The 14305-nt window shown below is 41.1% G+C and overlaps 1 protein-coding gene and 2 non-coding genes across 7 annotated transcripts in view; 2 read left to right on the top strand and 1 right to left on the bottom strand.

Moving 5' to 3' along the window:
* The window catches only part of LOC144213404 (uncharacterized), a 30099-nt gene extending 23108 nt beyond the window's left edge, over positions 1 to 6991 (bottom strand). The window contains exon 1 of one of the 5 annotated variants that reach the window (XM_077741853.1): positions 6588 to 6991. In XM_077741853.1, the coding sequence (XP_077597979.1) occupies positions 6588 to 6720 (133 nt within the window). In that variant the 5' untranslated portion in view covers positions 6721 to 6991. The remainder of the gene's footprint in view (positions 1 to 6587) is intronic. The other 4 variants (XM_077741854.1, XM_077741852.1, XM_077741851.1 and 1 more) reach the window with 4 other exon arrangements.
* A 4682-nt stretch (positions 6992 to 11673) lies between these two features.
* On the top strand, positions 11674 to 11747 carry trnai-aau (transfer RNA isoleucine (anticodon AAU)). Its single transcript has one exon. It is a non-coding gene; the product is annotated as a tRNA-Ile (tRNA).
* Positions 11748 to 13056: 1309 nt separating this feature from the next.
* Positions 13057 to 13130, top strand: trnai-aau (transfer RNA isoleucine (anticodon AAU)). The gene has a single exon. It is a non-coding gene; the product is annotated as a tRNA-Ile (tRNA).
* Positions 13131 to 14305: the final 1175 nt, after the last annotated feature.

Raw genomic sequence — 14305 nt, 5'->3', positions numbered from 1 at the left:
TTGTTGATAACCTAATGCCTTTAATCTATTTCTTTTGCGGATAATTAGTTCTGATAGGACAGCAAAAGGTGGTTAGTTGCCAAGAAGCCCCGCCCACACTGGGGGTGGTGCTCTCCACTAGTGATAACAAATTACAGACCACTAATGTCTGTGAGCGTAAATAGTTGTTTGTCTTTTTGTGTTTTTGATTGGAAAACCACCAAGATATAATCAATCAGTTAGATATCAAGGTGGAAAAGGATTTAGAAATTTGGAAATCAATTTCTGAAATCGCCAAGAAGCCTTTTTGGATGGTGATGAAAAATTATGGAAAATTGTTTAGTCCACAGAATTTTTTTTGCTGATAATGCATTGACTTGGAGGAACAAATCTGCAATGCGAAATTTTGGCACTGAAATGAAAAACCAAAAACAGTGCATCATATGAAATTCCAAAGTACCGTTGATTTATAGTAATAGTGTGTTAACAGACTAATTGACGGCATTGATTAAAAGTTCCATATTTCATTATGAAACCATTGCGCCCACAGGACGAGGTCTCCCGGACGACAAAATATGGAAATCTTATTTAGTAGACTATAGACAAACCGCCATCATTCACTACACGGTTGGAGCTGCATGATGAGTAATCTGGCTATCTGCATTAAAATATAAAAAAAAAAAAACTTTAAAGCAACGCACTAATTTTGAGTTAGCAGATGGAGACTGTGCTTCTCAACAGGAAACATGGAAAAGACGCACGAGCAACCCAAATGAGAACATCTGTACCAAGTTTTGCTGACCAACCAGCAGACATGAAAATAGCTGAAAAGGAGGATGCAGATCCACCTTTACACTGTAAGGAGGTTCTCTCAGTGGAAACGTTTGAGGAGATAAGTAAGAAACTTTTTGACGTGATGAGACGTAGTGGCAAGCACTCCAATGTGGATCGCAAAGATTATTGCTCCGAGAGAAATACCGTAAGCCATTAGGAACTTTTGATATTGATTTTATTGTCTCCATAAAAAGAGCGAAAGCGTTTCAATTGAGACTAAACCTTCTTACAGATAGTTAATGTGAACGATTAGAAAGAATATGGGTAGAAATGTAACTGGATTTTAATTTCATGCCTGACTATTGAAAAATGTTGATTAAGAAAGTTTTACAGGAGATGATGGGCAAACATCAAAGACAATGGAATGTGACATTTGATAAAAAGACTACTAAATTGGGATATTTTCAATTTAAAACAACTGAGTATAATATGCAACACGATACACATTATTGCATGCATTTGGACTTGATTAGTATGCATTTTATAAGTAATGAGTTTTAATTGCTCTAAATGACTCAATTAAGCTAAAATTATTAACCCTAACAAACAAGGGGTGGTTACAATTTAGTGGGTTCAATTCTACTCAGAAGTATACATGTGTGCATTTGTTTCGGGATACTACTTGATTTGAATGTAACTGTTGCAGAGAATGGAAAAGCTGTTTTCCTGAGGAGAGAGCAGCCTGATTTGCTTTTTGTATTTTTTCGATTTTTGGTATGATGAGTTAATTTGTGAAATTGCAGGAAAGGAAACAACAAAAATAATTATTGATCTTAACAAGGAAGCAGGGATCAAAATAGAATACCAGCTAGCATATTTAATTTTGACTGATAAGGATTTTAAATTTTTACAAACTATAGTTAGAAAATAAGTAAGATTGTTGTGATTTTGTTCATTGCGGTTTTAAGCCCAACCACATAGCGGTAAGCAAATGTTAGCAAATGTTGAGCACACGGTGAAGACAACGACAGAATACAGCAGCTAAAGCAGCAGCAGACAAGATCGAAAAACTGTTAATTGATTTGAAAACATTGCACCACAGAAAGAAAAGATGCATGGATACATGAAGAAGCAGAACAATCTACAGACGGCCTATTTACAGCTAAAGGCCTACCGTGCCTACCAAAGAATTTATTCCAAAAGTGAGCCATGGAAGAAGCCATGTCTCAACAGGAGGGAGGATGTACATGGCAGAGCATGTGTTCCATGTCCCAGAGGTCTAAGTACCTACTTTAAAATTTTTGTAGGAACTGTTTAATTTGTTACAGACAATGTGCAAGATAACCTCAGGCCCAAACACAAAGTTGGAACCTTCGCGAGGTGTCTCCTGAGCGGCCGCCCGTCGCCGCCTTCGAATGCAACAAATACCACCAACGGCTACCCCCAGGATGAACTAATTCGCATTACAGGGCCAACTCTAGCGCAGCTGAGGGTAACCCTTAGACGCCTGGGTGGCCTAACAACAACAACAAGGAGTGCAACAAGTGCAACGTCCAAAAGAGCGTGGGACTTGAAGAGCGAACAAATGGAGGTGGTGAAGTCTGGTGACCAGATCCTGATTTGAGTCACAAAAAGGAAATCCTGGTCCACGCCATGTTGGGAAGGCCCCTTCGTGGTCCAACTCACCACCCCCACCGCAGTAATAGATTGCTGAGAGGTCGACGTGGATTCACCAATCCCAAGTCAAAGTAGTTCAAGACATCGGTGACTCTGAGTAGACTGGAAGTCGGACGGTTCCAAAACCCTTGTCCGCGGAAAAAATCATCTGACGTCTACTCACCTGCCACGAGCACCTTTCACCTAACCTTGACCTCTCATAGTTTTTACACCATCACACAGAAGCCAAAATGAAATCCGCTGCCACCCTCATCACTGTGACTCTACTATCAGTGGCAGCCTGGGTGTGGCTGAATGCCCCGCCCCCAGAGATTCGAGTTGAAAAATGAGACAATTTTCCCTTGCTGCTGTCACAGAGGAAAGTGAAGTCGTATGAAAAGAACAATTCAAAGAACCCAGAAAATATGTTTGTGCCTGTGTAGTCAGGCACCTCTGCAGGCAGCTACAGGCGTCTGGCTGGGTCCTTTTCACCGTGGCTGAAGAGAGGAAGGATAGTAGAAAGCATGCGGACTGTTGGCATAAAAAGAGATCTTCTCTCTAAAGCGTTGGGGAAAACCTATACTGATGAGGAGTTTGACGAACTATGTTTCGAATTTCGACTGGAGCAGAAGAAGTTGCCTCTGAGAAGGAGATAATCAGCCGTGAGCAAGGTGGTGTAAAGACAGCGGGAGCGTCAGATGTAGGAACATCACATTCACGCAGGAACGCTACGATAGCTTCATCGAGCTCCAGGACAAACTGCATCAAAACATCTGCAGAAAGAGGAGTCTGGTGGCGATAGGGACTCATGACCTAGACACCATCTCAGGTCCTTTCACGTATACAGTTAAACCACCAGGAGACATCCTCTTCAAGCCCCTAAACCAGCTCAAAGAATACACAGTCACCCAACTCATGAGCCTGTACAAGACTGACAGCCACCTGAAACATTTTATATCAGACATAGGCATTGTCGTCATCATTGACTTGACAAAAAGCCTAGTAGTCATCATACCCTCAGCTGCGTATGACGAAATTGTATAGTGCTTCTCCACTGGTCCGCTATCCCAGGCAAGACCCCTTAACTGACATATTCAGACTTGTTAGCACTCCGCCACGATGGAAACATCGCATCACCTCTATATTCCTCCATATTATTGAAGACAAGCCTTTGTAGCCTGTTATCTATGATAGCAATGGTGTTGTTCTGTCAATGCCTCCCATCATCAATGGAGATCACTCAAAAATTACTCTGGTGACAAAAAAATGACTTTGTTGAGTGCACAGCCACAGACGTGACTACAAAGTCGGTGCAAGTCAAACCACGTGATTCAATTTGGGGCAGTGCCTGGTGACCATAAGTTGTGGTCCACACCCCCAGAAAATCATTGTCACTAATTTCCCAATGTGGACATTGAAGTGTTACATGAGTGTTCATTAACTAAACTGTCAAAGCCCTACAAGGTATAGCAGATGAATCAAGAGCCCTTAGAGAAATGGAGTTGCAAGACCGGATGGTCCTAGATTTGATAACAGCAAAAGATGGAGGTGTGTGTGCCATAGTTGGAGAACATTGCTACTTCCCAAACTTCAATTTCAGTTCCATTCTCAGTCCAAGAGGTTCTCACCAATTCCTGAGAATGGTTCTAATGTTGTAAATCTACTAGTGATGTAATACTGAGAAGGCTTAATTGTTTTAGTCTGATGTCTTTTTAAATCCACTACAGGAGGGAATGTAAAGTTGCGTAAAACATTAATAAGTGCATTTCAAAGGACACATATTTCCTATTGGCTCTGACAAATCCGCAGCCAAACAGTGACACTTAGTGACACCTATGATGGTGGTGACACTGATGATTGTAATATTGATTGAAGGTCCCTATGACATTTAACCGTGACACGTATTGAGAGATTATATGCAAGGATTCGTGACATCCAAATTCCCTATAACAAAGAACAACCTGTCAATAATCATAATGATGTCTTTAACATGTCTCAGTGACTGTTGTACCTTTTCCATGACATCATTGCTGAAACTTAATAAAAGCGCGACTTGGGACTTGGGAAGAAGAGAAGGTCCGCAGAGCCGAGTGCGTGTCCATAATGGACTCGCGCCTCCAACCTTCCCCAGCCGCGCGGTTGCTTTAAAATATATCACAGTCTCAAGCCTCGTTTTTCCTTTGTGCACGGTTGGTAAGTATGGGGATCTGTAACTTCAGACCCAACATAATCCTGGACTTTGGCTAACACAGCACAGATCTAGCCCCACTCCTCATAAATGGAGTATGTGTAGACAGGGTCCAGTCCTTTAAATTCCTGGGGGTCCACGCGACTGTAAGCTCTCCCGGGCAACATACACCTTGACGGTGGTGAAGGAGGCTCAGAAACAATTTCCTGAGGGTACTCAGGAGGAACAACTTGGACACTAAGCTTCTGGTGACCTTCTATAGAGCCACTGTGGAGAGCATCCTGGCATATTGCCTCACAGTGTGGTACGCTGGAAGCACGGCAGCAGAAAAAGGCCACGCAGAGAGTGATTAATACTGCCAAGAAGATAGTCGGCTGCTCTCTGCCCTCAATGGAAGACTTGTTACCTCAGCAGAGCGGGAACATTGCTGGCGACCCATACCACCGTGGTCAAAACCTGTTCCAGCTGCTGCCCTCTGGCAGACACTACAGGTCTCACAAAATTATGGACGAATAGGCGTAAGGAGTTTTTTTTCCCAACAGCCATCAGTACTCTGAACTTGCGTTAAAACGACACACAAACCTTTCTGTGTAATAACTTCGGGGTGAGGTAACATGAAGGGCGTTGGGCGGTGATCTGCCTTTTACTGGCTGACTGAAGGTAAGTGAGGAGATAGTGAGAGGTAAGTGATAGGTTTTTTTTTCTTTGTTGGGATCTGCGAGGCAACCTTTTTCTGCAGTCGCCGGGATCTGGTTGCGCTCGGGGTGATGCGAAGTATCCATCATGGCAGAATGTCAACAAGTCTGAAATTATCACTTATTAGGGCCTTTTGTCGGGAAAGCGCACCTTGTGGAGAAGCACTACCAATTTTGTCATACGCAGCTGGGTATGATGACAATTAGGCTTTTGTCGAGTCGATGATGATGCGGGGTAGACCTGCCAATGGCTTGATAATTGTTTGTTCATGGCAAGCCATGTGGCCAAACTGGTTTTGCAATTGTTTGTTAAGACAGTGGAATGTAGGATAGGCTAACTAACTGGCCTTGCAATTGTTTGTTCGCACCACGAAATGAAAGATAGCTAGCTAGCTGGCCTTGCAATTGTTTGTTCGCCTGATGAAATGCAACATAGGCTGGCTAACATGGTTTGCAAATGTTCCCTTGTATTGTAGAATGTGGCCAACTCGCTTTAGAACTGTTTTTTTCGAATCGCGCAATATAAGATAGGCTATGGCAGTTTGTGTGAGCTATAAAAAAATTGTTTGCATAAAACTTAAACCTGCAAATGTCTAACCATATTAGCCAAAAGTTTTGTTTACATGAACTCTGTCCTACATCACTATCTTAGAAATATTAGCCCGTGTTCCTATATAAAGACTGACCCAGTTTTCATTCAGAGATAATGGCGAGGATGACAGACTGTGAGCGGTTCACAGCGGTTTGAGCATTCTCCAAATATGCTGCAGTCCGGTAATAAACCTATTTCCTATTTAAATTGATCTCACTATTTTTTAACCTGTTCCTCAAGTTGTATTTTCAGATCTATCAGATGACAAAACATGTCCGATTATTATTACTACTATTACAATCATTACTATCATTCCCATCATTCCCACCATTCCCACCATTACCACTATTGCTACTATTACTACTATTATTATTATACCATATGAAAGAATACAGACGTTTCTTTTTTTCAATTGAAGTGTGTATTTGAGAAATTTGTAAATTGGGGTAAGGCGGTATGGGCTGGAGTTTATTTTGTTGCATGAGTTATTGGAACAATAGACGCAGATAACGTCGTCACACTTGCAAAATATTGTAATCCACGGGTAGTATTCCCAACAGCAGGCTTTTAAAATGGAATTGGGAGATAATAAAATGTACACATACCTATGTAGTCTCGCATACATTGCAACATCAAGAGAATTACATTTGGACACGGCAAATATAAATCACACCGAGCAAATGCTCATCAAACGTGAACCCACCTTCTAGTCTGTGAAGAATAACTTTTGCTTGCATTAATTTGCAATCGACGGGGTGGTGTTGACGTGTAAGGTCCTCTTTTGCGTCAAAAAGTTCCTCCTGCAACTTTGTTGTTGTTGTTTTCACGGCAGCCATTTCGCACACTTGATATCGGCTTTTTTTGATAGAAGCTAGCTCGCGGAGCTAAATAAAGTCGCACAGTTTTAAGATGGATTACTGATGTTGAATCCGTAAAGTTATTAAGGCTAGAAACGTCGTGGATACTTCAGTTCAGTTAAGTGACTGGAATTCGAAGACAAATTAGACGGGCAAAAAGTCAGATATTCGCAGAGTAAGCTCTCCCTATTCGGCCATCTTTATTCCCCCTCGCGTTTCTGGTCAGGGGTGCATGATGGGAAAGACAGTTTCCCGCGACGCAAACCTTCCGTTCAAAATAAGATGTTTAATGTATGTATAATATTCAATCTATATCTGAAAAAAATTGGGCAAAAAATCAATAATGGGAGACACATTGTGTCGGAATCGCTGCTTTTTGTCTATATGCTGTGTCTTTTTTAATGGAAATAAAAAAGTGTTATTATCATTCCTAAGGTTTATTGAAACTTTGTATTTTTAAATTGATCTATGATGTATGATGCAGTCCACGAGTCTCAAACCCCTGTTAATATTTATTGTTTGGCTTCACGTATTTTCCTATACATATGAAAAAAATGTGTTAATATTAATAGGACAATACGTATAACTAAGTGGCATATAATTCTCTTATACTGGTATCATTTGTATATTTTAATTTCAATACTGTTAACCTGGCAAAAACTTTGACGTGTCTCTATATATTTAAACAGAGTTTATACCCGAATGGCATTTATAAATTAAATGATTCCGTCATTATCTTGGTTGTATTGATTGTATGACTTTTTAAAACGAAATGACTGAAAAATATCAGTTGGTCTCATTCGTATTTGAGTCTGACTACCACCAGCATAACATAAAAGGTGAGGTAGGGGGCTTGTACCCCAAAACACGCTTTTCTTTTTCAACTCCTGAATTCATTTTTAATCATTGTACATGGTCAAAAAATAATTGCAGACGCAGGAGGTTTTCCACAAGGAACACTCGATCGTTTGCAAAAGAATGCATGCAAAAGTTTTTCTTCACAGACTAGAAGGTGGGTTCACTTTTTCTATTCATATATTCTCTCAATGTGTAATAAAATGGATTTTTTTGTGCGCTGTAATAATTTAATTATCGAATAAACCCAACAGATATGGATATTTTTCTTAAGGATACCCACCGATCAAAAATCGTATCAGAATTAAAGGGAAATCGGACCCAATGCGTCATTTTCAGAGTATTGGAATTGGGTAAAAGCATTTTTTTTTTTATTTATTGAATGACATTTGGAGCGGCCGGGTGGTGCGCTGAGCCTCACAGCTCTGGGGTTGTGGGTTCAAGACCAGATCGGTCCAACTGCATGGAGTTAGCATGTTCTCCCCAAGCCTGCGTGAGTTTCTTCCGGGTACTCTGGTCTCCTCCCACATTGGACATTCTAAATTGCCACTAGGTTTGAGCGTCATTAGTTGCCATTCACAGGAAGAGATGTCCAATCCATTTTGACTGCGATCCCTCCGGTCAAATTGGATTGGATGCCTGTCGTCATTAATGGGAGGGAAATAGGATCACTTGCTCTGGCAGTTAATGAGTTAAGATAGCAAGTAACAAAATGATCCATAAAGGTCAAGCTAAACGGATCTGACACATTTGTAGGTTTTAAAATAATGAAAACAACCTCTGGCTCATTGGTCTGGTGGTATAATTCTTGCTAAGGGTGAGAGAGGTCCTGGGTCCAACTCCTGGATGAGAAATAATCTTGTCGAATTGTGATCTATTATGGGGGTTGATATGTTGCATGCTTCACCTGAGAAAAAAGTGTTGATTTTTCATATATGATGGGGTGATATGGGACATTAGCCATCTGAGAAAAAAAGTGTCACTTAATGAGTATATCTGGCTCCTTGGTCTAGTGGTATGATTCTCGCTTCGGGTGTGAGAGGTCCCGGGTCCAACTTCCGGACGGGCCCTAGTTTTATTGAATTATGATATATGATGGTGTGGGTGATATGGGACATTAGCCATCTAAGAAAAAAAGTGTCAGTTTAAGAGCACCTCTTGCTTGTTGGCCAATACTTCAATAAACTCAAACATTGGAAGACATACTGAGGCAGATATAATGAAAGTTAAGGCCGCGTCTGCAGAGGCGGAGATGCAACAATTTCAGAGGCCGGAGAGTGTGACAACTCTCCAGGCTCCCCAAAGCTATTTCCCGCTGAAAAGCTGCTTCAACTGTGTTTTTAATAGAGATAAGACAAGTCATAAAAATGGGAGGCGTTAATACAAATGAAGGAGGTGGAGTACAAAAGGTGTTGGGCACATTTTAACCAATAGGTGTAAATTAAATTCTATTCTAGTAACTTTTAATACATCAGAGTGCAAAAGGGTGCAAGATTAAATATAAGAATACAATTTATATTTCACATTAGCCACCTAAGGAAAAAAGTGTCACCGTATGGGCACCCCGGGCACGACTGTCACATTGACTTTAGAAATTTGACAGATAGGCCGGGTCAGCACAAGATACGATACATATAAAAAACTGCATCCGTTAACAGTGCATGTGAACCATAAACAGAAAAAAAGAAGTAAAGTATTAACATACTCATTACTCATCATTAAAGTAAAAAGTATAATGTACAAAGTAAAGTAAAAAGGAATGTTATAAGAAATATTGAAATGTAATTTAAAAAAAGATAGAGGGACTGTAAAACATGAAAAACAAAAAGAGTGGACAGACCTACTGCCACAGGCAAATTATTCGATCGAAATGTTTGTCGTAAGACAAAATGTTGTATGGCGAAGTGGTCATATCACAAGGTTCGACTGTACAGTGTTTAACATGTGAGAAAGAAGATTATGTTTAGTAATGATTATTTACTTTTGATGTGTATGCATGAATGTATGAGTCTTGGGTAAAGCCCATGGAATAGTAAGCCATGAGTCAATGTTCAATTCAAGTTGGTTGTTCATTTTACAAACCAGCTGTAGTAGCTCAGTTGGGAGAGTGTTAGACTTAAGATCAAAAGGTCCCTCGTTCAACCTCTAGTGTCGGCAACACATCGGACTTTGCAAACCCAACCTAAATCAGCTGGCAGACAGTTTGAAAATGGTTTCCTTGTAAGCCACTTTGCAGTCAAGTTAGATTCTTATCACCTCCTTAACCCAAATAGGCTCAGACTGAGATTGTTGAAAATTTACGACAATATGCGAATAATCACAAAGGTTGTTCAAACGGTGATCCCGCTGCATCAGCATCTTCTTAAACGTCCTTCTAGGTCTGCATTCTGGGGTGAAGGTCCCGTAAACAGTCCTTGGGACAAGGACTTGGTGACTCGTTACAATATTGAGTTCTCCTCAGACAAATTGAAGAAGCTTTCATACAAAAATGCTTAAACACATAATAGTATTAATGAATACTGTCCAACACTAAGGATAAATATTTCTTTTTTCATATTTAGATGTAATTTTCGATTGTTTACATTTTTTTTACCTGTCTTGTTCAGTTGTTTTTTTTAAATGATACTGCATTTTTTTGTTGGTAACATGCTCTCAAGTATGTGTATGAATCTATAAGGCAATTTCAAGAACATTTTTTTCACAGCAATGGTAACTCTTGGAAGTGGGGTAGTTTGCCTCTACAAAAAAGGAACTGATGTTGTCTCCCGTGGGGTTAATCAGGCCCAGTGATTCTTGGACCAATGTTGACCGGAGCCTTGTAGCCCTGGTAGGGTTACCCATGGCCAACTGGTCTGATGTAAGGGAATAGACGAAGAATGGCTCAGAGGATCTCTTATGATGAGCAACATTATTGGACGAAATCTTCCCTCGCCTGGACACGGTCAGGAAGAGCCTGAGCGTGAGGTTGAGAAATCCCGGCTCGACATAGTTTGGCTCTGGAGTTGCCCGCGGGACAAAAGGGTTGCATCCCTCCGTTTTCAGGTGGGGGAACGGCACTTGATTGTTGTATGTGTGCATGCACAAAACAGCAGTTCAGGGTATCTACCCCTTTTGGAGTCCTTGGGGGGGGGGGGGGGGGGTTGCTGGAGAGTGCTCGTTAGGGGGACTCCATGTTCTGCTGGCGGACTTCAATGTTGATGTGAGAACTGGATGGATTGATTGGGAAGAACGTCCCCCCTGATCGAAATTTGAGTGATGTTCAATTGTTGAATATCGGCACTCGTAGTTGATTGACAATAATGAACACTTTGTTCAAGCATAAGGGTGCCCATATGTGCATTTGGCACCAGGACACCCGCATGTCTTGGATACTCGGGTATAGAGAGGGATGGAGCTCTCAACCAATCACAACCTGGTGGTGGGTTTGCTCAGATGCCATTGAAGCCCGGTAGACTTAAACGTTTTGTTCCCCTATTAGAAGGACATTCAATTCCCACTCGCCGCTCCCCACTCGACCTCATCCGTTCAAGCTCGCCGCTCGCCCGTCCATCCCCGCATCTTCATGCCGATTGGCCCGACAGTCGCACCCGAGCCAATGCCAGCACATTGCTGTTCATCTCATTTAGGCAGAGCATGGTGCTGTAAATGCCAAAGTTTTGGGTTCGACCGCTCAACAGGCACGGCCTCTCTAGAACACAGGTGTCAAAGAGGCAGCCCGGGGAACAAATCTGGCCTTCTGCATCATTTTGTACCGTCTGACACTCTTGCCCTAGAGTAAGTTAAGATTGCCTAAAATTATTCATTTTGCCGTAAAGTAACAGTTTAGTGAGCTGACATTTGCAATTGCGGTCATCACACAAAAATCATGGCCATTTTGCACATGGCTGATTAGCTCAGTTGGTCAGAGTGAGTTGCTTATCATGCCGAGGTTGTGGGTTTAACCTCTATATGGGCCATGACAACTCCAAAGTCAATTGAAATGATCTAGTCGGACTTCTTTTGCCTTAACATAAGTGTTTAGCTAGTTGACGTGTTGCATTTGCTTCATTATGAAAATATATGGGCTGTGCAGTGCATGGCCTGTTAACTCAGTTGGTCAGAGTGTGGTGCTAATAACGCCAAAGTCGTGGGTTCAACCCCCACATGGGCCATGACCTCTTTGTAGTACTTGCCTAATAGAACTTATGTTGCCCTAACATAACATAATATCTTCTCTTGATGTTTCTTCAGTTTCTAGGATCGGGTAATTTCTCTGCTCCACAATGCAGAAGATGCCACCCAGGATGTGAATCATCTCAGTGAGGCAATAAAAGCTAGGTCTGTTCTGACCACATTTTTATTCTTCCCAAATTGTTGTGAAATTAAATTTGTCTTCATATTCAAGCGGTCAGAAAAGTGCTCCTCAACTTTGCTTAGACTCCAATGAGGAAGCCTGTAGAAAATCATAATAGGATTACTCTTAATAGTCGTCACAAGTGCAAAAATCTCCAAATAAAGATGTAAAAACCCTTAATGCTGTACCGGAGTTGTTTATCTGTCTGGTAAGTTGACTGAGCTACCTTGCTAATGCTAGTGGGCTATCATTTTTAACCTTAGATTTTCATATTAATTTCTAGCTTGCATGAACACGAGATGAGACACAATTGGTGTATGTTCTAGCACTGAGCCTTGCGGTACCCCCCAAAACTGTTTTTCTGTTAGTCTGATTCAATCCAATGCTTGGTGAGAAATTAAAATTAGACAGTTTAGTTTGCAGTGTCTGGTGGTTAAAGGTGTCGAATGCCTTTTTGAGATCAAGAAAAACTGCACCAATGACCCTGCCTTTATCTAGTTTTGATTTTCGATTTTGTCAAAAAGGGGCACATTGAACTTCATCTGTTATAGATTTATCTTTAAAAAAAAGTATTTCTTTATGGCAAGTGATAGTTTCACCAATAGGCATTCATTCACAAATGCACACATAAATAAAACAGGCATCTGAGTCATAACCGGTGTCGTGCAAGAGAGAATCGATCCTAACTCGTCTCTGTCCCAGATCATTCTGTCGAATCGATGCCTCTCTTGCTTATTTATTACATAAGATTTATAACATGCTGCGGGATAGACTAAGCCAACTGGCTTAATAATTGTTTGTTTATGTCCAGCCAGGTGGCCAAACTGGTATTACAATTGTTTGTTAAGATCGTAGAATGTAAGATAGACAAGCCAAACTGGTTTTACTATTGTTTGTTAAGATCGTGGAATGCAAGATAGGCTAACAAGCTGGCCTTGCAATTGTTTGCTTGTATTGTGCGATGTGGCCAACTCGCTTAGTAATTGTTTTTTTCGAATCGCGTGATGTAAGATAGGCTGCAGCATTTTGTGTGAGCTATAAAAAATATTGTGTTTGAATACAACTTAGCCCTGCAAATGTCTAACCATATCAGCCTAAACTTTTATACATAAACTTATAATGCACATGGCCTGCTAACTCAGTTGGTCAGAGTGTGGTGCTAATAACGCCAAAGTCGTGGGTTCAACCCCCACATGGGCCATATCATTTGATGTTTCCTCAGTTTCTGTGATCTGGTAATTTCTCTGCTCCACAAGGAAGGAGATGCCACTCTGGATTAGAATCATCTCAGTGAGGGAATACTAGCTAGGTTCGTTCCCACCACATTTCTGCTCTTCCAAAATTGTTTTGAAATTAAATTTGTCTTCATACTCAAGCGGGCAGAACAGTGTTTCTCAACTCTGCTTAGCCTCCAATGAGAAAGCCTGTATAAAATCACAATGTGGTTACTCTTAATAGTTGTCACAAGTGCAAAAATCTCTAACTAAAAATGTAAAAACTCTTAAATTTTAATCAACAAAATGCAGTACCAGAGTTGTTTATCTGTCAGGTAAGGTGACTGAGCCACCTTGCTAATGCTAGTGGGCTAACATTTTGAACCTTAGCTTTTCATAATAATTGCTAGCAAGCACGAACACGAGATGAGACACAATTGGTATATGTTCTATCAATATTACAACATCACAAAATATTTATAGATGAGGATTGTGGTCACATTTTACACCCATTCATGGGTATCTTTTTCACTTTACGCTAGAAGCTAAGCTAACCAAATGACAGAACCCTTGTTGAGAGAGTAATTACTTGCCCAAGGTGCTAAACAAAAAGTGCATAAACTGATGACAACACATTTCTTTTCAAAATTGAATGCAATTTTTACAAATGGAAGTATAGTTCTATAATCATAAAGGGATAATTAAATCTTAAATGGCCATCCAGAATAATTTATCACATTTCCCTTCCCGATACATGTATGAGACCAACGAAAATGGTGACCAAGTGTTCCTCGGAAAGGCACGTACGGGTTGGTGTATGCCGGAAGGGACGTTAGCAACCAAGTGCGCATCGCCATCAAGGAGATTCCAGAAAAGGAAAGCACGCGAGTGGATTGTTTGTCCCTCCACTTGACAGCCACTAACAAACACTCCATGGACAGTTATTCCCAGCCGCTCCACGAGGAAATCTGCCTGCAAAAACGACTGTGTATCTGGGCTCCCTCAGCAAGGACTCTTTCATCAAGATCTTCATGTAAGAAGTCCCAGGAAGTTTGTAGACAAAGCAGCGAGAGAGTGTCCTGAGAGACTGGAGCCTTAATCCAGCGCCTTCGATTGCTCGGCCACACTACCATAAATGGGGGTGATAGAAGGTTCCCACAAA

This window comes from Stigmatopora nigra, chromosome 20 (genome assembly GCF_051989575.1).
Source record: "Stigmatopora nigra isolate UIUO_SnigA chromosome 20, RoL_Snig_1.1, whole genome shotgun sequence".
Classification (NCBI taxonomy): domain Eukaryota; kingdom Metazoa; phylum Chordata; class Actinopteri; order Syngnathiformes; family Syngnathidae; genus Stigmatopora; species Stigmatopora nigra.
This window is presented reverse-complemented; position numbering and strand designations above follow the sequence as displayed.